At 50.3% G+C, this 20,531-nt stretch overlaps 4 protein-coding genes across 4 annotated transcripts; 2 read left to right on the top strand and 2 right to left on the bottom strand.

Annotated features, from left to right (window-relative positions):
* The first annotated feature begins 976 nt into the window (after positions 1–976).
* K444DRAFT_425334 (uncharacterized protein) lies at positions 977–1,887 on the top strand. Its single transcript, XM_024872736.1, has 2 exons — positions 977–1,720; positions 1,844–1,887. Exons 1-2 carry the CDS (start codon positions 1,184–1,186, stop codon positions 1,850–1,852), a joined length of 546 nt encoding a protein of 181 aa, XP_024736050.1. The 5' UTR covers positions 977–1,183; the 3' UTR covers positions 1,853–1,887.
* A 1,570-nt stretch (positions 1,888–3,457) lies between these two features.
* K444DRAFT_725112 (uncharacterized protein) lies at positions 3,458–5,749 on the top strand (the record flags this gene model as incomplete). Its single annotated transcript, XM_024888641.1, has 6 exons — positions 3,458–3,919; positions 4,159–4,327; positions 4,359–4,439; positions 4,708–4,989; positions 5,038–5,370; positions 5,424–5,749. 6 exons carry the CDS (start codon positions 3,458–3,460, stop codon positions 5,489–5,491), a joined length of 1,395 nt encoding a protein of 464 aa, XP_024736051.1. The 3' UTR covers positions 5,492–5,749.
* Positions 5,750–6,006: 257 nt separating this feature from the next.
* Positions 6,007–7,846, bottom strand: K444DRAFT_630770 (uncharacterized protein; the record flags this gene model as incomplete). Its single annotated transcript, XM_024883260.1, has 3 exons — positions 6,007–6,778; positions 6,834–7,281; positions 7,330–7,846. The coding sequence occupies 3 exons, from the start codon at positions 7,844–7,846 to the stop codon at positions 6,007–6,009; spliced, it is 1,737 nt and encodes a 578-aa protein (XP_024736052.1).
* Positions 7,847–13,107: 5,261 nt separating this feature from the next.
* Positions 13,108–20,324, bottom strand: K444DRAFT_613944 (uncharacterized protein). Its single transcript, XM_024880442.1, has 6 exons — positions 19,965–20,324; positions 19,742–19,846; positions 15,768–19,489; positions 15,394–15,648; positions 13,727–15,343; positions 13,108–13,679 (listed from the first exon to the last, which is right to left on the bottom strand). Exons 1-6 carry the CDS (start codon positions 20,062–20,064, stop codon positions 13,566–13,568), a joined length of 5,913 nt encoding a protein of 1,970 aa, XP_024736053.1. The 5' UTR covers positions 20,065–20,324; the 3' UTR covers positions 13,108–13,565.
* Between the last annotated feature and the right edge of the window lie 207 nt (positions 20,325–20,531).

A 20,531-nucleotide genomic window follows, 5' to 3' on the forward strand; every position in this document is an offset into this window, starting at 1 on the left:
TCTGGGATTTCTATCTGCAACCCCACGCATGTCTTCAAGGGACTGCTAGATCTTGCCATTACACTGTAATCTTCGACGAGATCTTCCGCGGGAGGGTTGTTAAGCCGCCGCACACCAGCCCAGCAGATGCTCTTGAAGAGCTGACGCACAACATGTGCCATCTCTTCGGTCGTGCTACCAAGGCCGTCAGCTTGTGCCCGCCGGCCTATTATGCTGACTTGTTGTGCACTCGACTACGCTGTTATCTTGCTGATCAGTTTGACCCGTCCGACAGTTCAGCGGCTCCCAGTGTTGCGAGCGGTGCAACTCCGCAGACGTCTTTCGACGTACAAATTCCGGATAACTTGAAGGACAGCATGTTCTACATCTAACCGTCTATCTGAGCGTAGGATCTGGGTGCGGCGATATCTTCTCTTCTACTTTCTTACGATTGAATTCTGAAGTGGAATTTTACGACAACTATGGTTGATGATGGATGAACACAATTTCCAAGCTTCTTCGGCCTGCAACATACCAATGGCAAGCGGAAGGTAGCGGAATATATTGAACGGCAATACGCAACCACTTGAAATTTCCAGAATTGGGGTTGTGATGGGTGATTATAGAAGACCAGCACAGTCTTTACCTATACCAGCAGCCAGCTTTTCCTCCTGGTCAGCGAGTTTCCCTTCGGGTGTCAATGCAATTGGCCACATGGATGGATTCTCTTGGCCTTCGATTTGCGGACACCCCGTTTTTTTCTTTTCAAAATCGGTGCTGGTCTGTTGTGGGCAACACCGCGATTTCGAGCAGCTGGGTGGCATCATTGTCATCCACTGGGATACTCAGCTTTCAACAGTGGGGTGGATATCTCGAGCTCCCTCTCGGCAGACCAGGGAGATGAACTAGGAAACATATCTTATGGAATCGAAATCTCTTAGGCCAAATTTGAGTTCCGCTTTCCCCATTTCTATGTGATTCGAATGCCTTCAGAATTTAACTTCTCTATTAAAACTCGGAGTTCAAGTTCATTGGTGATTGTGAGGGTCAGTGTTGTATTGGGCGAGTGCTCATTCCTATCTGCGAGCGCGGTGGAGTGAGGAATGCAAATGACCACACCAAACCTCAACGCGCCTGAGTCGTGAGTGCGACCTCATATCATACCTTCCCTCACCTCGCAGATTCATTCAAATTCGCTGTCGTCATGCATCCAATCCACTACTTCTCTCCCCTCATAACCCTCCTCCTCAGACAAACATCAGCATGCATGCACTACTCCGCCACGTTCCCCTACGCCACTCACCTCCCCTTCGAAGCGACACTCACTGACAACAGCGTGGTAACATGTTGGATCAGCATGACGTACGACCAGCATGATAAGCAGCAGACTGCTTTTTCGAATCATCGGCGTGCGAGAACTAAACCACTTCGGCAGAAGCAGCAGGAGCAGCAGAAGCAGATATCGCTTACCTCGGAGCTTGTGAGGAATAATAGGACTAAGGACGGGAAGACGGGGAACTTGAAAAAGGATTTGAAAAGGAGTGCGGGGCAAGAAAGAGGAGAGGAGGGAGAGGAGCAGGTCAAAGGTATCTGGTTACCGTGGGAGTTTAAGTGTCTCGAGGGGTATCAAGCGCATGCGGGGATTGGACTCAGGGCAGTGTGGTATAGTGCGCATGGGCAGGAGTTTGAGTTTGCACCAAAGTGTGAGGAGGATGTGCTGGGGGAGAGGTGGCTTTATGGGGTTGATTTGTGGTGTTGATGGGAAGGATTGGGGATTGGGGATAAGGGGAGGGGAGGGGAGGGGAGGGGAGGGGTGTGAATGGAAGGGGAAGAGGGGGGATATGGGAGCTTGGGTATGAGCGAGGTTGTTTAGGAGGGAAGAATATTCACGGAGCACGACTGGGCTATGACTCGCACAGACTTAGAGATGCAAGGTTATACCTTTACCATCTCCCTTGATTTGAACTTGACCTATCACCCTCCTTTCTCATCTCAAACACCCTCCTCCTCTCCGTTGACCCAGCTTGTTCTCGATTCATTAAGCTCAACTCACTCAAGCCCATCTTGAACTTCAACACACCTCCCCGGCCACAACCGCAACATGTGCGAACTCACAATCCTAACCTTCACCAACTGTCCCTGTGAAGCTCCCCACACCTTAGCACGCTGCAAACGGATCCCACCCAACGGTCTTTACAAATGCTGTCCAGCCTACAAGCGCACTCACGAGCACAGGGATGGAGATTGTTCTGGCTATGGAGAATGGGAAAGCTGCCCTAGCGGCTTCGGAGACGTAAATGTTGACTCGGAACCTACCAAACTTATTAAGAAGCAAACCAGCGAAATGGGGAAGGTGGGTTTGCAGCGCTGACGTCTCGCTTAATTTAAGGGGGGTTTTGGGAATAGGGGCTGGTGAATAAATCTTGCATGGAATCGACATTTTTTTGAATGAAAATTTCGAACGACGTCGTGTTTCTAAATTTGGGAGATTTGGTTGGTGGTTTAACGATGAGTTGCTGTGATGGGAGTCAAAAGCAGCAATCTTTCTCTTGTAACCCTTTGGCGGACTGCGAATCATCCACAATCAACACTGGATGAATAACTTAACTATTTTGCCACTCTCCGTCCATGGGCCTGCACCGAAACTCCTCCCCATACCTGGGACTCAAGAACCTCCATCGTGTAAGTCAGAAGAAGAAGCAAAATGTGCAAAGAAACAACAACAACCTATACACTCTTGTTATGCCGCATCCCTTCCGTAGACCGATGTCCGCGCTGTCCTTCAACTGGATACAAACAATGTGTCGACTTCTCCACTGTAGAAGAAGAGCAAGAGGGCGTTTGTGTGGGGTTGGGTACCTGTCCCGCCGAGGTTGAGAGTAGAGGGAAAGAAGAGGTGGAGGAAGATAGGAAGGAGATGGTAGCGGAAGCCGCTGATTGGGGTGAGGTTTTTGGTTTGGTTGGGTGTTGTGGTGACTAGGTGTAGCGGAGTCATTGGTGGGGAGTGAGGGAGATGATTTGCAAAGTACTTGGATTGGGCCAGTACTTTGGCTGTGGATTCATGGCAATCATGATTGGGAAAGAGCTGATGATTCGCACTTATGATTACTGTCTCCTGCAAAATAGAGTATAAATCTCTTTGGCAAATCGCACAACTTTCGTGATATAAATGTCCAAAGTACGGGTTCCAAGAGGAACATTCGCCAACCAGCCAGTGAGACGAAATACACAGCAACCATAAATATAAAATGTGCGTCCGAACTGAAACCATATATAAAGACTGCACCTGTACTATCCCAGAAGCCGACTGCTGTCCTCGTTGTCCCGGTGAGGGATGTGAGAAGTGTAAGGACTTCAAGACGGAAGTCGAGATCAAAGAAGGAGTATGCGTAGGGCTGGGACCTTGCCCATTTTATCGCTGTAAGGCGTGTGATAGCGATGGCGAAGGATCTGAAATAGAGAGTTTGGACGAGAAGCCATGGTTGGCTTGGGAGAAAACAGCTTGGTGGAGTTGATGAATCAAAGAAAAAAGGAATATTTCAGCGTCGTGAATCATGAATTGGTCATACCGGCGAGAGAATATATATATGAGCAAACTCCTGCTGCGAGATTGATTTTTTTTACCAATGTCTCTCTTCACCTCCAAAAGAAGACCAAACAACATTTGATACGGCCCTCAAATCCATCGGAAATTATTAACGAGGATTCTCACGTTCAAATCGGAGTTCGACTCGTCATCGCAATGTGTATACAGAGACACATAGTTTTCACCCGCTGTGCCTGCACCCCAGTCCTCATCATCAAATGCTCTGCACAAGAATTCGTCGAGGAGCAAGTTACCAGGAGCAAGCGAAAGCCACCGCTGATATACAAATACTGTGTCAATTTCATGATTGCTAGAGACCTGTGGACTGGATGTTGTAAGAGGAAGGCGGAGGGGGTATGTTTACGGAACGCAGAGAGATGAAGATGCAAAGAGAGGAGAAGGGTGAGGATATGGAGTCAATGGAATTTGGGAGACTGGTGTCGCTTCCAGTGATGTCGAATGGAAGGGTTGCTTGAGGAGAGTGAGGCGTTGACAGGATTTGGTCTCGAAGGAACTTAGAGGAGCGGCGACTTGTGAATGTACTGGTGGGAGTGGGTTGAATGACGGTGGTGGATTGCATTGTTGATTCATAGCTTTTCATGATTCTCAGCGAACTTGGTGGACGAGGGTGGAAACTACCCAACTTGTACTTATACCAACATCCATCCCACTTGGGAAACAACTCAGCAACCTCACCAATTATCAAAAATGTGCATCCAAACGGTCATAACCTTCACCTCATGCCCATGTCGCATGACACGCGTGAGTACTTGCTCAGTGATCCGACATAAAGAAGAACACGAATGGCATCACCTGGAATCAGCGCCTGACTACAGGGCCTGTCCCGATCTGAAAACGGAAGAAGAAGTTGATGGTGGGTGTTGTGAGATGGCGCCGGGCGGCACTTGTCTGTACTTGGGGAGGAATACGATGCATAAGGCGAGGAGGAAGGGAGATGGGAAGGGGAGGTGGGATGGAGATGACTTCGAGCGGGGTCTCTAGACCAAGAGAAATGTGATTGTGAGAATTAAGGCGTGAATCATGGGGGTGAGTGAAGTATATCCGGAAACCTTTGACATGCCAAGAATTAGCTACTCAATCGAGATTCAACGCATTCTACAACAAACTAAAGTACATTCAAGAAAATATGTGCACACAAACCCTGATAATCTTCGCTTGCTGCCCATGCCGAAAGACAAGGATAAGCACCTGCACCAGCATGCAAGACGAAGAATACCGCGCCTGGCGACACTTCCAGTCGATTCCAGACTATCGAGATTGTAAAGGCCTGGAGACTCTCGAGGATTTCAATGAAGGATGTTGCGAAATGGCACCCAGAGGGGCATGTCCTTACGCTGGCGGAAATCGATTTGACACTCCAAAGGTCCCACGGCCGAGAGAAGACAAGCTAGGTATATATCCAGGTAAGTGTCCTTCATGATTGCAGAAACAAAAGGCTAACGACGTTTGAGAAACTCAGAACAATCTCTGGCGCACAGTCTCCGAGCCGCGAAAATTGCACCACAAATCACTTGCACTTGCCAAGATTCCGAGTCGCCTCAGGAGCTCTTCGTTCGGCAGCTCCTCCTTCCTGCGACGAGATGGAGCGAGAGATGGTGCCAATATTGGTGGCAATCACGTTCTGGCTGGAAGCTCCTTCGTTTTACAGAGGAACCTGAACTACAGCCAGCTCTTTGAATTGCATTTGAGAAGCACGTTGAAGACGGGTATTGGTCATTTGCAAGGAATGAAGAATCCTCTCGAGCTGGAACGACCACTTCGGAAGCTCGAAGATATCAAACCCTGTGAGTACTCCGGGTGGGGGAGGGTGAGAGCGACACTCTGACCTGGAGGTTAGTTCTCCTACAGCAACAAGATTCCAATGTAGGCACGAGAGAACGGGAAACCTATTTGCCAGAGGATTGAATCGTGGAAGGGAAGTTGGAGTTGGCAGGATGGGTGCGATGACTAACCTTCTGGAGGCATGCGGGGGGGTATCAATGTAACCACAACTTGTGGGGGTAGTTTTTTTTTGGGTTGGGTGTGACGCTGTCAGGACAGCTAGTTGGTGGAGGGATGAGGACAGGTAAGTTGCATTTGAATTGATAAGCTAGGTATCACAGCGCGATAAAGAATTCTCTAAGAGTCAAGATATACATGCACGTGAGTGGGATTGTATTGTGTTCGTGGTCTCGTTGCTTTAAGAACAGCTTTAGGAACAGGCTCCCAAAAGATCAAAGCAAAGACAGCTTACAAGGGAAGGCATCAACGCCTAATGCACCACAGAAATGCTCTTAAACCGCAGACCACCACCTTGCGTGTCCTCGTATCTAACCAATCCAAAACACCATCCAATCATGATAATCGACCAAGCAAACCAAAGCATGCGTACCTAAATCCCACAATTGCGACCCAATTACCACGACCCAAGGAGATTGTCATCATCGTTCCCAGCGGCCGTCAATCTCGTTCCTATCAACACCGTATATCCTCCTTCCGCTGTTGCTCCCAGCTCCATACAACATTTCCATCAACTTCGACTTCTGCTTCTCTCGAACACCGCCAAGATGCGTACTCACTTCATCCAAGCCTCTAATCTGCTCCTCCACTCCAATTGTACTGCCGTTAGCTCTAACAAGCGGACTGACCAACTTCCTCCTCAGGTTTTCTAGGTTTGCCTTGAGGGTGAGTAGCTTTCTATTGTGATCCTCCAGGATACTCTTATTCTGAACCGTCTTGGCGCGAATGTTGCTTAATAATTTTTTGTTCTTCTCAAACTTGTGCAACGTGCTGGCATTAGGTCCAAGCATCTTCGTCCAGAGTGACGAGAGCATATCATCTTGAGCCGACTCTTGCGCATCCGATTCGCGAATGACGGTGCGCGCGAGGTTGAGGAATTGCCTATCGATAGATTCGAAGAGGGAGAAGAGTGCGAGGGAATGCTGGAGCTCGGAGCTGATTGACTCCTCGAGGATAGAGAGGAATTCTTGGAAGGTTCGTTGAAGAGTGTGTCGAGTTCGCTCACGTGACGAAGGTCCGAAAACGGAGGTCGCAAGTGTACCCAGTCGGGTGGGGGTACCCAACGAAGTCTCGAAGACCCCACACTTGCTCAGTAGCAAGTGGAAGTTGTCATATGCAGAGGACATCGAGGAAGGCGTGTGAGTTTGTAATTGGGAGAGCTCGCGCTTTGCCCAATCCATTACGATTAATATTCTGCACGAGTCAGTGCTGGTCAGGTGGGGGAAAAGGGGGGCGGAGGGGGGGTTACCCATCGACATCTCCATCCACATTTGCGAAAAATCTAGTCAGCTCAATAGCCAATGTCTTGAGACTATCACTGAGATCGTCCAATTCCTTAACAATGATTGGCGCAGAGGTCATGTTTGTTGAGCGAACACTCTCTCCAAGATCCCAGACTGCGACGCCTGTTGCCTGCAAATCGCCAATCTGTTGCACACCGTTCTCTGAATAGAAGATAAGAGGCTCGAATGCCTTTGCGAGTCCTGCGACCTTGACTAAGTCCGGAACTGGAGGGGGAACTCCGGGTTGGAACAGCGTCCTCAGAGCCAAGAACGAAAGTAATATGACAAGCATTGAAGTGAAGAAGGAATACCAAGACTTCGTCATGTTTTCGATTCTTGTCTTGAGGAAAGAATGGGCAACTTCGAACGGCTCTGTACGATGTTGTACCTCCGCGCGCATTGCAAACCGAATGTCTTGGTGAATAGTCAGTCTTTATTCGATAAGGAGAGGAGCTTCCGTACAATTATTAGGGCTATCGGGCTTTCCAGCAGCGACATCTTGACAGCCTTCCTGCTTAACTGAACCTCCAAATGTCTTGCGAAAGTCTTGGCCTCCAGCCGGGTAAGGACTTGGGCTCATGCTCCTCATCTTGTCCGGCGACAATGACCCAGTAGGCAATCTTGTCCGCGCCGCCGCAGCAAGAGTCGCATCCTCTCCGTCGTCCGCGCTCTCATACTCTGGACTGCTATCCCTCGATCCCCGACTGCGCTTCCCCAAGGTAGTTCTCTGCCTATTCCAAAAGCCGCTGCTGCGATTGCCGTTTCCGTCGCGGCGCCACGCCGGCGGGCTGTATCTGCCTCCAGAAGTCGAATCTGCGTTCTCTGATTCTGTGTCTGAGCGGAAGCCAGAGTGATGGGAAGGGTAGCCAAAGTGGGGCGATTGGCCTATCTCGCTGCTTCCGGGTTCGAAGTCTTGCAGAGAGGCGTCTAAAGAAGGATGGTCGTCGAATAGGCCCTCCAGCTCCTCGATCGTGGCCATGGCCGCTGAGCTCGATTGAAGCGCGGGGTCGGGGGTTGTTTCGGACGTGAAGGAGGTAGAGATAGACAAATGCGACAACCACAAGGGCTAGGAAGGTACTTGGAGCGATAGTGAGAGATATTAATGCCAGGTGGATGTGGTTCTCTATGGCAATCAAGGACATGACCCCACGTCTACGTGCTGCTTGGGGAACCGCGTGACGCGACGTTTAGGCTCGACTTTGGGCTCTTGATTGCAGTGCGACCGACTCTGATTGAAGGTATCGCGGGGAGAGAATGCATGCGCGATAGAGAAAGAAGAGCGTTGCAGGGAAAAGGACTCTGAATGGTGGAGAGGTGGTAGTGAAAGCTTCCTGTCGGCAGAAGACCCGTTCGCCCCAGCCACTCGAGAATGGTCCGCCTTAAGTTGTGGGTAGCGATGCAGGGCCCTCGCGCGACGCAGAGACTCTGCAGAGATTCTGTCGAATGTGCTGCGCTGGCCACGCCACGAAGGGCCGTGGATGGCTCCGATGGGGTGTGGGATATTCTGTGAAGGTTGGGCTGGACGAGCGCAGGCCGAGGGCAGGCCAGGAGGTCGCAGGAAACGTGAGGCTGGGCCAGTGACAGCAATTGTTTATCGGGATCCCTGCAGGAGCGCTCTCCGCGAAAAACGCACGCTTAACGCGCCCGCCCAATCACAGGGCCCGTCAACAGGCGCAGTGAAACGTGCCGGACCGCGGCGGGCAAGGACAGGGGCGGGGGTGAAGGCGGGTGGGGAGGAGGGGAGGAGGGGGGAGGGGTGGAGGGGTGGTGCTGCGAGGGGAAGGGATGTTGTTGCTTTCTCCCTCTCTCCCTCTCTCCCTCTCCACACCCGCGTCGAAGCTTCAGACGATCACCAGCCATCTTATGCAAAACCCTTCGTCCGGTTTTGCACTGCCCTGAGAAATGCGTCATAGTATGCCTCTTCGGCACCTATTAGTCTAGGCACCAGCCTCCCGTGATGTATCAGTCGCCGTCCAGCTGATGCCCCGCCCGTCTGCCAGGAACAGCTGCAAGTCTCGAGGCTCTGAGTGCCGTCAGGAGGTGTGCGGTGCAGGGCAGCGGCGTCCGCGGGCAATCAAGAACTGAGACAGCATGACGGCTGAAACAGAACCCATCGCCACGGTACGATCTCCGCCTCTGCTCGTCTTAAAACCGATCTGCTATTGCCCCGCTCTCAGGAACCCCTCTCCGCGTGCAGCTTGCCAGAAATCAAGGAAGTCAATCCTCAGCCCTACTCGGTCAAGCCACCTGCCTATATAGAATGGGCTAACCCCCCGTTCATACGTCCAGTTGTCGAGACCACGAGATTTTTGTCAGCAACGACTCTCGGAGACTGAGAACACAGGAGAGGCATGAGAGGTTGTCTTCCAACATCTGCCATCGTGTTTGTTGTTGTTAGAAATCAAGTTATTGATTGGAATATGCAGCAACGTTAAAATTTGTGCTTTGCTTCATCTATAAGCGCAGCCTTGTCTGCACGATGTCCTTGCCCACCCATCTCCACGGCCTCATGTGACTTTCACATGAAATGGACATACTGCACGCCTTCGATTTGAGCCCAGTCAAACGGCGAAAAGTGCCAGACGAGGTCATCTGAAGTGTGAAGCTATCACGCGATCATGCATCCGCATTTTTGCTGCACATACCACGATATCTCTGACCGCGCAGCCTCGAACAAACGAAATTGTTCTACTCTTGAACAGCTACTATTTAGTACTATAAATCTGGCAATGTCTCCCCGAAGTTAAAAATGAGAAGGTCAAGGAAGTGTTTCTCAACACCGTGAAGCTCCAAGAATTCAGCCCTGCTTTCGTTTCCCCAACCTCTTGGCGGCCGACGCCGTGACCCTATATCTTGAGTTCGTATCTAAGCCACAACACCATTTCCTCGTACGGTAAAGAATCTTCATCGTGGATTGTATTCCCAACCGACTTCACTTCAATAATCCAACATTTAATTAGTGTGGCGAAAGTCCTACCATCAGCCTCTCTTTCCCGATTCAGTTTGGTCATAGCGGTTAACATACCGCAAGGCACACATGGCTTCAACACACCGCTCCACTGGCGAACCTTCTATTCCTATGGCAAACTCGTCTCCCCATATGTCTATTTCTAGAGTCTGATTCATGTTTTTAGAAATCATTGCCAACAATCTTACCACCACCTGCCTACGACGCAACCTTGGAGCCGCCGTCTTACCCCACATCCACGCATGCTCCTCCTCAAAACCATGCACACCTCACCCCAGATGCTTCTCAACAAAACAATATCTACCATGGGCCTCGCCGATTTCCTAAGTATTTTCGCCTCATTTGTTGTCTTCTGTGGACCGGATTAGTGGTAGTTGGACTTGGAACAGGCCTGGGACTTCTGAACACGGGTTATTTCACAAAGGGGAGCTGACATTATGGACCCGCCAGAAGGGTTTAGTACAAACAGCTTTTATCGTTCGCTGCACCCCAAGTTCTGGCAACACCAAAACACCAAAACACCGATAAGATGTACAGTTTGGCAAGGGCTTTTAATTGCCTGATGATTCGTCAAACAGTTCCCCGTCCTTCTCTTTTGAATCTCCTTCTTACTTATCCGGCGCCCTGCTTCTCAGATCAACGCTGCTTCTCTTCACTACCCTCCTCGTTTCCTTAATAACCGCCCGAAAATGTTGTCTTTTGAATGCATTATTCCTATGGTACGTCCCCAAGCTCTTCACAAGGTTAGCTTAACTTATCTCAGTCATAGAAGCCACTGGCAACAGCTCAAGGAGGACTACCACCAGAATACGATGCAACAGCAGAACCTCCCCCATATCCTGCCCCAATACACATTTCAACTCACCGACCTCAAAATCCTTAGGCTTCTCCTTACGAAAATCGCAGTCAACTCTCACCCGAAACTGACGTTAGGGCGTACACCGGCGCCTCAGCACTCAGATCACGACAACGCAAAGTGCGCCTCTGCCTGTGCATTCTGGTGTTGTTTATGATAGGTTTCGGAGTCGGTCTAGGACTTTACATTTACATCCAGCACCAATCCACACTCAGATACTAACAAGTCACTCCTATTTTGGTTAGGAGCATGGCGTACGAGGAGCTCGATCTGGATAAATTTTGGCTCAATAGCCCTTCCCGACATCCGCACCCCAGAATTTACCCTATCGAAGGAAACACATCGCAGTGCATATAAAAGCGCCGAGCCGAGCCCCAAAATCATGGCTTCGAATACTCCACCGCTAGAGTCGTCCTTCAGAAAAATGTGGTTATCTTGCCAAGATCCCCCCTATTCCCGTGGCAGATCATAACCGCTGGCCCGGCGGCGTAAGACCTCCAAACATGACAACTCCCAACTGCACTCCACTCGCCGCTCTGGTAAATCTCCTCTGCCCTACCAACTTACCAAGACTTTCATCTAACACTCATCACAGAGTCCATTGTCATCAATAACACAACACACAGAGCGCGAACGTCCTCACGGCGACCCCCCCTCGTACCGAAGCTCCCTCTACGGCGTTGATTACTGGATCTATCCACCAACAGAAGGCCAACCCGACAAACGGCGGATCTGCTACCGGCCGAACTACATCTTTGCACTCGTCGTCATGGGCTTAATTACAATGGCATTGATACTAGTCGTTGTGTTTGCTACATTGAGGAAAAGATCCCCAACATAGAAACCTTACGGGACATATGTAGGAATTTCTTCGGAGCTTTTTATACCTCCGTTGAAGAGGGAAATTTAAGAAAAAATAGATTAAAATTGTTTGCTGCTGCTGCTGATGCGCAGCAAATAGCACTCACAATTTCATTTTCTCTCGTGATACCGAATTGAGCAGGCAGACGCACCTGGATGATCGGCTGGTGCCTCGGAAGAAATCTCATATATTTTTGCGGCCCCCAGGGATATTTTAGCGTTCAAGATGTTCCATTGTTTCGACAACGTCCCCCCTATTCCTCGTTAGCGCGTCGTCGGCGGTAAGCGTGCGCTAAAATGGATCGACATGACATCGAACTTAAATCCGACCTCTCTGTGCCCCCTGTAAGTCCCATAATTATTCTTAATTGTACTTCTTAAGAATAGCCCTTCTACGAATCTCCTAATCACAGCAAGTCCAAAAAAAAAAAAGAAGAGGTTTCACCAACCTCCCTATAAGAAGGGCCACAACCCCCGCTTCCGCCTCCACGCGCACACAAAAATAAAACAACACTACAACAAATATCACAGGATGGACCACCACGAAAACAACTTCAAGCTCCACAAAATACATCGCCTACCTCAACCAGAACCCCCCTCGCAAAACCGCCCACAACTCTTCCACCATCTTACCCTCACGCCCCCTTAGTACCCTCATTCAACGCAAAAGCCATTAGTTTAAACAACCAACCTTCTCATTTCCCACCGTCCCGCCAACCGCACCCAAACCTGTATCAAAACCCCAATCAAGCTCCCTCCCAAGCTCAAGCTCAACCTCAAAAGGCAAATCTGAACCAAAACATCCCTTACGAATACTACACACCACCTGCACCACCGCCCACAATCTCCCGCCCTGCCTCCTCCCCCCTGTGCTTTCCATCCGCACCAACAACACCAGCGGGCCCTCCTAATCGACTTCACACGCGGCGGAAACCCCATCACGCACGCCTCCCTCGACAGCATCAGCCGCCGCACGCGCTACGGCTGCACGCCCTCCTGCCGGTGCATCAGTATCGCCGTCTCGTGACCGATAGCGGGCCCGTGGTGGCGGTTGTGTGGTCCAAGGTTGGGAGGCGTGCGCACTGTTGGGATTGTTAGATTAGATTGGGGGGGGGGGGGGGGGGGGGGGGGGGGGCGATAGATATCGGGTCGCCACGGGAAGAGAAAGAGCATGTGAAGGAAGCAAGAGGAGTGTATGATTTGATAGAATAATTAGATAGGTGGAGGTCGCGGATAGAGAAGGCTTTGCTTGCTTCGGCTTTACTTCTAAGATTATGTAGATAAGACGAGGGTACTAACGCTTCATTTTATGCCTAAAGATAAGCTTTTAGGAACTCCACTATATCTTTAGAGATTCGTTCAATGGTCCCATGGCCATCAGTACAATGAAAAAGGTACATGATTTCGTGGATTTGGACAATTGAAACTAACCAACGTGCTTCGCAGAGAGTAGAGTGTTAATTGGAAAAGGGGAGTACTAATTGCACCTTGAAAGATTGTAAAAGAATGAAATGATCCAGCTCACGTTGGAAGAATGAGGGTTGACAGGTATTCCCAATGTACAAGCTCCACTTGGAAGAATAAGTGTTGAAAAATATTCACAATGTAACAGCCCCAGTTCGAACTATAAAAACGAATAAAGGTAGAGCAAACAGCTTCCTAAGGACCACACCGCGTGTATCCGGAAACCGAGAGGACGAGAGGAAAGAAAGTAAAGGATCATCGGATACCATTTCATGGCTCGATGCTAACTACCTATCTGATCTGATGCTCGCTATGACCACTCCGCTATGCAGAACCCATCTTCCATCCGTCAGAATATCTATCTATCTACAGGTATTTCAAGGTATCCATCACTTCAATTCATCAAGGCATAATTCCTTGCTCGCCATCCATTCACATTCCTTCCTTTCTTTCCATGGCATCATGTTCATCCTCAAAATGCCGGGTGAAATTGCAAACTTTTCGGGAAAATCTTCCCCTCAAACCAGCCTTCTTGTCCCCTTGATCGATCTAACGAGAGTTGGCCATCACACCACGATAATACTCCAAGCTTAATTCGACGGTGTGCTTCAGATACTTGTCTTCTGTGAGTGGAAGACGAAGAATTTTGTGCAAGTCGGACTTCTAGTTTGTGTTAGTAATGTTCAGCCAACGTGTATGGACAAACTCACCTCTCCCTTCTTTCCCAGAGCGATCACCGTCTTGGCCACAATCCCGCTAATCGTCTCAATAGCCACCCGCTCCATAAATACTGGATGACGAGACTCCTCAACCACAGCTGGAAGACCTGCCAACAATCTCGCCAGAAGAGCATGATTTACAGGCCATCCTCTCTTCTCTGAGTCGAGCAATTCCAGAAAGTCCTGGTAGATTTCTCCTCCGAGATGCCACTCAGATATGGTATTCTCCTTGCCATGAAAACCTCCAAGCAAAGTCCGAAGAGTATCATAATCAAGCTCAACGACAGTGTTCGGTGCTACCTCCTTAGAAAATGTGAGATGGGCTTCGTTAAATGATCCAGCTCTGATTAAGCACTCAACCTCTCCTCGCGGATTCTTCTCAACACTTCGCATGTATAATGCCTTTGCCTCCCAAATCCAGGAAGCTGGGATTTTGAAATTTTGTGTCAAGGTGTTGAAGCTCTGGCTGTCCTCCGATCCGATTTTGCCGGCGTGGTGTGCAAGATGGTTCTGGATGGACTTTGCTCTAACTTCATCCGAAGAAAGATGGAGCAGGACAAAAACTGCATCGAGCCAACTACCCTCGTTTGTGAGCTGAGCAGCAAAAGCCAAGGTTGGTCGATCGGCCTTGTCTTCGTCATCCTCCGTGTAACGAGCAGCACCTCTCGCTGTCAGGGCTTGGCTAAGTTGCCAGGAAAGACGGATGTCGAGGGGCGATAACTGAGAATTTTCCGGACGCAGAACATCCTCGATATCCAAATCTGTGAAAGTATAAAGCCTCAAGAGACCCCAAAGCAGATCTTCCCGTTCTCCAATCGCTTTATCATTCCACAAGGTGGGCACTTTCTGCTCAACGTACCAGGCCAGAGGTCTTGACGTTTCTTTATCTTGTACAAGATCTTCAGCGAAATTCTCGGTGGCAGACTCGATTGGATCGTTGGACATGATGCCATACCAGAGTCGGAGTCCAAACGCCTGACGCCAGTCGAGGCCGAAGCGCTTTGAAATGATGAACGACTCGATGCGATCCTCGGGTTGTCCTTTTGAACCATCGCAGACGCAGACATTGCCAGCAAGGAGCTCGTAAATTGTTCGGATTGGTTGACTGAACTCAGAAAGCATCTGGGAGTTCTGCCACTCGTTGAGTTGTTCCCGCATGTCCTTTTTCATGCTGTCTTTTGTACCAATGAGCGCAACGAGGGTGGCCAGGTGAAAGTCTCTGCTGTCAAGGAGATGTGCGCAGGCGTCAGGGATCCTATGGCCTGACAGAGCTGCAATAGCCTTCTCCTCGCTGGTTCTACCCATTGCAATTTGCTTGGAGCAAGCATCATCAACCAATTTCTGCCAGAAAGCTGATAAATTGTCCTTTCGCAGGCGCTCAGATACTCCTGGTACTTGCTGTAGCTCTTCTGGGACGGTCATCTGGTCGAACAGAACACTGGCAAGCTGCCAAACAAGTTTCTCGTGAGCAGCAGCAGGGTCTCGAGGATTCGCATCATCGAAGAAGTCAGCGAAGGAAAAGTGCTGAGGAAGAGTGGCGAAAGGAACATCGCCAGAGCCGTCGATGATAGTCATATCCTTTTGTTTCTGGAGAAGTTCTGCAGAAGCCTAGATATTGGTCAGCAATGGGCAACACAATGAGACAGGACGATGCAAACCTCGTTGGAGAATTTAGCAAAGTGGATGTCTCTGTTTTCAGACACAATGGCTTGTTTCTGAATAGTAAGTATACCGTCTCTTTCCCGAGCACGCCGAGAAGATCTGCCGAAGGGCTTGGCATTTGGTGGTGCGGCGTAGACCAAGGTACCATCAGGGCCCCAGCTAGACTTCATAGACTCATGGAAAGCGCGCTCTTTGTCGGTCATATTGGAGGTGTCATAGTCGCCAGTCTTTGCTCTCTTTGCATATGGGAACTGTAAACATATTCTTAGCAAAGTATTCTATTGCTGCTACATACATGAGCGGACGCAACATTCGGCCCTTGTTTCTTCATCTCCAAGTCATCAAATCAAATAGGGGAAGGAACACCAACCTGAAACCCCTTGGACGTTGCCGTAGCCATTGCTGTCTTTACCGGACTCTTGGTATCTGGGAAAAGAGAATGCATCAAATCAATGCTGTTTGCAAAACCACGCCCATCTGACACCACTCTTCTGGGCATAGGAGTAGGCTCTCCATCAAGTGGCAAATCATCGGCACTCTCCTCAGCCAAACTCTTGAGATATGCACGATCTTGTTTTTGTGGGCTGATCGTAGTCTTCAATGTGTTTGCCCAGTCGTTACTTGCCGCAAATGGTTGCTTTGCCGGAGTTCCTGCGTTCTTTGCTCTCATTCTTGCCCTAATAATCGCACCTGGTGTTTCGGCAATCGCATCCATATCCTCATCGTCATCTTGCGAGTCTCCACCGAGCTCCGCGGTATTGCCAGCCTCTGGATAAGAGCCCGCCATCTCTTGATCCACGATGCTGACAGATTCGTCGTCGTGGAAGACGTCGTCTTGGTCCATTGGCTCTTCGACGCCGTCTTCAGACTGCGAACCCACGGAGCGCTCATCTAAAAAAGACTCCTGCTCCTGTTCCATCTGCTCCTGCTCCATATCCTCATCCACATACATCTCTTGATCATCGAATGCACCTGGGAGAAGCTTCTTCTTTCTGAATTCGAATGTGTCATCTGGATCGGACTCAGTCTGAGTTACTTGCGAGGTTGATGTGAAGGACTGATCCATATGGTTTGACTTGGGAGTGCGAGTCTTAGGGGTAGGAGTGTCGGGAGGAGCGCTCAAAGTACTTTGCCCAAATTCACTGACACCCTCCCCATCGGTCTCATCATCATCTTCGGGGAAGCCGTATGTAGTGAAATGCTCAACTTTGAACGTCCAGATTCCGGTATCCTTGGCGTAGCTGACGAAGATGGTGTCCGGAACTCTCTTGAGGCGTTCAATATGCTTCTTGAATCTAACACCAGATTTCTCGCCGGATGGAGTCTTGCGGTCGCTCTTGCGTGGCCAGGAATTTGCCAGAGAGATGGTTGATGGTACGTTCAGCCCCTTGCCCATTGGAGGCTTCTTCGAAGAGATCGCATACACCGTGGCTGACCGTGTAGAAAGTTGCACGATGTTGTCGATAATGTCATCCAAGGGGATGTTTGTGAGGTCCACAGGGACTTCAAAGCGAATTTCGCCAATGCCCTCTCGGCCAACGGTGAAGTTACTGACCTTCGAGCGTTGTTGGCGGTTCATGTTCTCGATTTCCTCTTTCGAAGGTCTCATATAATACTCTCCTGCCGGTTGATCCTCCTGGCTGACAGGTTGAGATGGCGGCTTGGGGGCTACAGGGGCGGCTGGCTCCTCCTCGTTGACAATGGCAAGCTGCTGGTTATTGTTCACTTGTTCCATCTCAGGTGGTGTCGAGGTACCGTTTGGCTTCGCACCATTGACACCATTTCGTGGTCGGATGTAGCCCAGGTCTTCTGCATTCGGGGTAGCACTGTTGACCTGCTTAAGCGGACTAGCGGGGCCATTGCCATTTGTGTTCGAATCAAATGAAACGCGCTTCTTCAGAATGCCACCGGCAGGAGTAGATGCAGGCGGTAGAGCTGGGGCACCATTGGGTGGTGTGAAGAGATCCTGGCGAATGCTTCTGTTGATGGTCAATTTCTTCACGCTGCCAGTGCTTCCGAATTGCCGTGCACTGGGGCTCGCCGAGAAGGCTCCTGGCGCAAGAATACTGTCTTCTGTACTGAAGCTTCGGCGGAGACTGCTCGTCGACATGCTCTTGTTGAGAGTCCGTCCGAAGTTGCTGCCACTCAACAGACTGCCACTAAAAGCTCCAGGAGTACTGGATGTGCTCGAAACACTGCCTGGAGTTCCATAATTGCTGTAGGAAAAGCCGAAACCTCGCTTCTGTGGAGTAGTAAAACGTGAGGCTGACGCTGAGCTCAATTTGTATAACGGAAGGGCAGCAGCCTTCTTGGCCTTGACGCTGTTGGAGAGTGGCGTAGCAATGGGACCTGGGTTGTTGAGTTGAGCTGATGACAAGTCTGCAAACAGGGACGCCGAGCCAAAGGCGTTGTTATCGGCAATGGATGCCGTGAGAGACTGGGTATTCTGCTGGCCTTGTTGCGAGCCTCCGAAGATCGAACTACCGCCAAACATCGAGTTCTGGGGCTGCTGCTGCTGTTGTTGCTGATTATTGTTGTTGTTGAGACCGCCAAACATACCTCCCTGTTGCTGTTGAGTTCCTGAACTTCCAAAGAGACCTCCGCCAGTCTGCTGTTGTGGCTGAGAGCCAAACAAAGAGGGCTTTTGTTGTGCATTAGTGTTTAGACTACCGAAGAGACCGCCAGTATTTTGTTGCTGTTGATTTTGGTTCTGGTTTCCAAACCCAGAAAAGAGACCACCGCCACCAGTATTGTTCTGGGGATTCGTAGAACCAAACAGACTCGTACCAGTAGTAGCTGGCTTGTTGCCGAACAGACCTCCGGTATTTTGAGTATTGGTGGAACCACTAAAGGGATTGGTATTGGTTGTGGACGTACTGCCAAACAGACCACCGGTGCCAGTTGCTGCAGGAGCGGCGCCGAAGAGTCCACCCGCTGGCTTCTGTTGAGTATTGCCAAAGAGTCCTCCAGATGTCCCGGTCTGTTGTTGTGTGTTCGAGCCGAAACCTCCGAAAGGATTGCTCGCAGCTGGTTGTGCTCCAAATCCACTGGCGGGCTGGTTGGTGGCGTTGCTGCCGAATAGACCCCCACCTCCAAAGCCACCGGTCGTAGTAGAAGCGCCAAATGCTGTGCTGCTAGAAGCTGCTGGCTGCGTGGTTCCAAAGCTGAAGGCAGGCTTGTTAGCCGTATTGTTGTTTCCAAAGAGCGACGATCCAGGGGTGGTTGTGCTTGTCCCGAAGCCGCTCGTTGGCCCGGTACCGCCAAATGCTGTGGTTCCCGTATTTCCAAACAGACCACCGGATGGTTGTGTTGAAGGCTGTGCTCCAAATAGACCACCAGTAACTGGCTTTGCGCCGAATAGACCACCTCCGGTTGATGTCGTAGCGCCACCAAAGCCAGTAGAGGCTGGCTGGGATCCACCGAACGGTGAGCTTGTTGCTCCTCCACCAAATAAACTCGAACCTGTACCAGTACTACCAGCTCCAAATCCTCCAGTTGTACCTGCAGTCGTGGTACCAAATCCTCCCCCAAAATTGCTTGTGCCGAAAGCTCCAGGTTGATTGCTGGCATTACCATATCTTCGACCTTGGTTGTAGTCCGTTAATCTTAGCTCTTCAGGAGAGAACTTCTGATAAGGTTGCTGGAAGCAGATGCTTTGGAAAGCATTTTGCTGATTTGTGCTGCTATTCGGCTCCTTTTCTACGAAAGCTTGAAATGGAACATTGCCAGTGCCTGGAGACTCGCCTACACCTGTGCTCAGAGCGGTAGAAGCTGGTGAGCCAAATGCTGTTGTGCTCGTGCCCCCGAATGGAGAGCTTGTAGATCCACCACCGAACGGATTCGAAGTAGTTGATCCTCCGAAAGCAGGCTTGGGTGCCGAGCCGAACAGCCCACCTCCGGTATTCGTGCCGCCGCCAAAAGGAGATGATGTAGTTCCTGTCGATGACCCGAATCCACCACCCCCAAAGGTCGATGTACCTGCCGTGGCCGTTCCTCCTCCAAATAGACTACTACCAGTTGTTGTAGTAGCAGCACCGAATGCTGGCTTAGCAGCCCCGAAAGCATTGTTTGTTGTGTTGCTGCCAAAGGCACCTAAATATTTTGCCGTGTTAGTAGTGGTTCAGGACAGTTGCGTCTTCCGGAAAGTTGCCAGTAGATAATAATCGCGCTGGAGTACCACGTTGACCATCCATGTCTAGTCATTCGAGGATCCACCGAAGAATACGTGCAAGGAAAAGGAGAACTTTGGAAGCCATGCTGTTTATCGACATTGAGATTTAAGAAAGCGTCATGCGATATCGAGGCCGCAGAAGATTCCAGAGCAGGAGAGCATCATCGACATACCTCCAGTGCTTCCAAAACTAGTAGAGCCACTGCCGAAGAGTCCACCACCGGTTGTATTTGTGCTGCCAAAGCCGCCGGTATTTGCTGTAGAACCAAAGCCTGTCCCTGTACCGAGCAGACAAGATTCGAGTAAGTGATGGGTTCGCGCTGATCTCCTAAGGTCCCCAGAATAGGACATCGCAGGGAGGGGTGCATTCGAAAGATAGAAGAGGATCGGACATACCTGTGTTCGTACTGTTGCTCGCTCCAAACCCACCAAAGCCTGGGTTCTGTTGCTGATTATTGCTCTGGCCGAAGCCGCCGAATCCACCGCCAAACGACATGGCGAAGATGGCGCAGATGAGAGAGGATGCAGTCTTGGATCACTGCTAGGATCGCAGATTGCGAGAGGTCGATGTGAAAGGTTGAAAGACTACGCGGAACGCGGTACAGAAAAGGAGAACGATCGCGCTCAAAGACGACGAGCTGGCGCAAACATTAGAATTGATTAAAGAGTGACGAGAAGCATCAGCGTCGGGAGGGTGGATGTATTGGGAGGAAGAAGAGGAAGCCGTGATCGGCCAGAAGTTTTATGGTGGAAGGCGCGTGGTGAGTGAAGCTCAGCTCAGGTTCGCTTTCTCAAAGTCACTCCCGCTTAGCGGCAAATTTAGCTTTGGCGAATCAGGGCTCGTGACTTTCGTCAATGACCAAAAATACGCCTGCAGCACTGCTGCCTAAGCGCATTTCACCGCACTAGCAATTTCTTGCGGCTGTGACTGGTGGAGAGGAGGACTCCGAGGAGAGCACGGCA

This window comes from Hyaloscypha bicolor (genome assembly GCF_002865645.1).
Source record: "Hyaloscypha bicolor E unplaced genomic scaffold K444scaffold_87, whole genome shotgun sequence".
NCBI lineage: Eukaryota > Fungi > Ascomycota > Leotiomycetes > Helotiales > Hyaloscyphaceae > Hyaloscypha > Hyaloscypha bicolor.

Excerpts from the sequence above, each read along its gene's own strand:
- K444DRAFT_425334 (XM_024872736.1), top strand. The coding sequence starts at position 1,184 with ATGCATCCAATCCACTACTTCTCTCCCCTCATAACCCTCCTCCTCAGA.
- K444DRAFT_613944 (XM_024880442.1), bottom strand. The coding sequence starts at position 20,064 with ATGTCGTTTGGCGGTGGATTCGGCGGCTTCGGCCAGAGCAATAATCAG. Across the intron at positions 15,649-15,767 it reads CAACGTCCAAGGGGTTTCAG|TTCCCATATGCAAAGAGAGC; the intron begins GTTGGTGTTCCT and ends ATATGTTTACAG. Across the intron at positions 13,680-13,726 it reads CTCTGGGAAAGAAGGGAGAG|AAGTCCGACTTGCACAAAAT; the intron begins GTGAGTTTGTCC and ends AACACAAACTAG.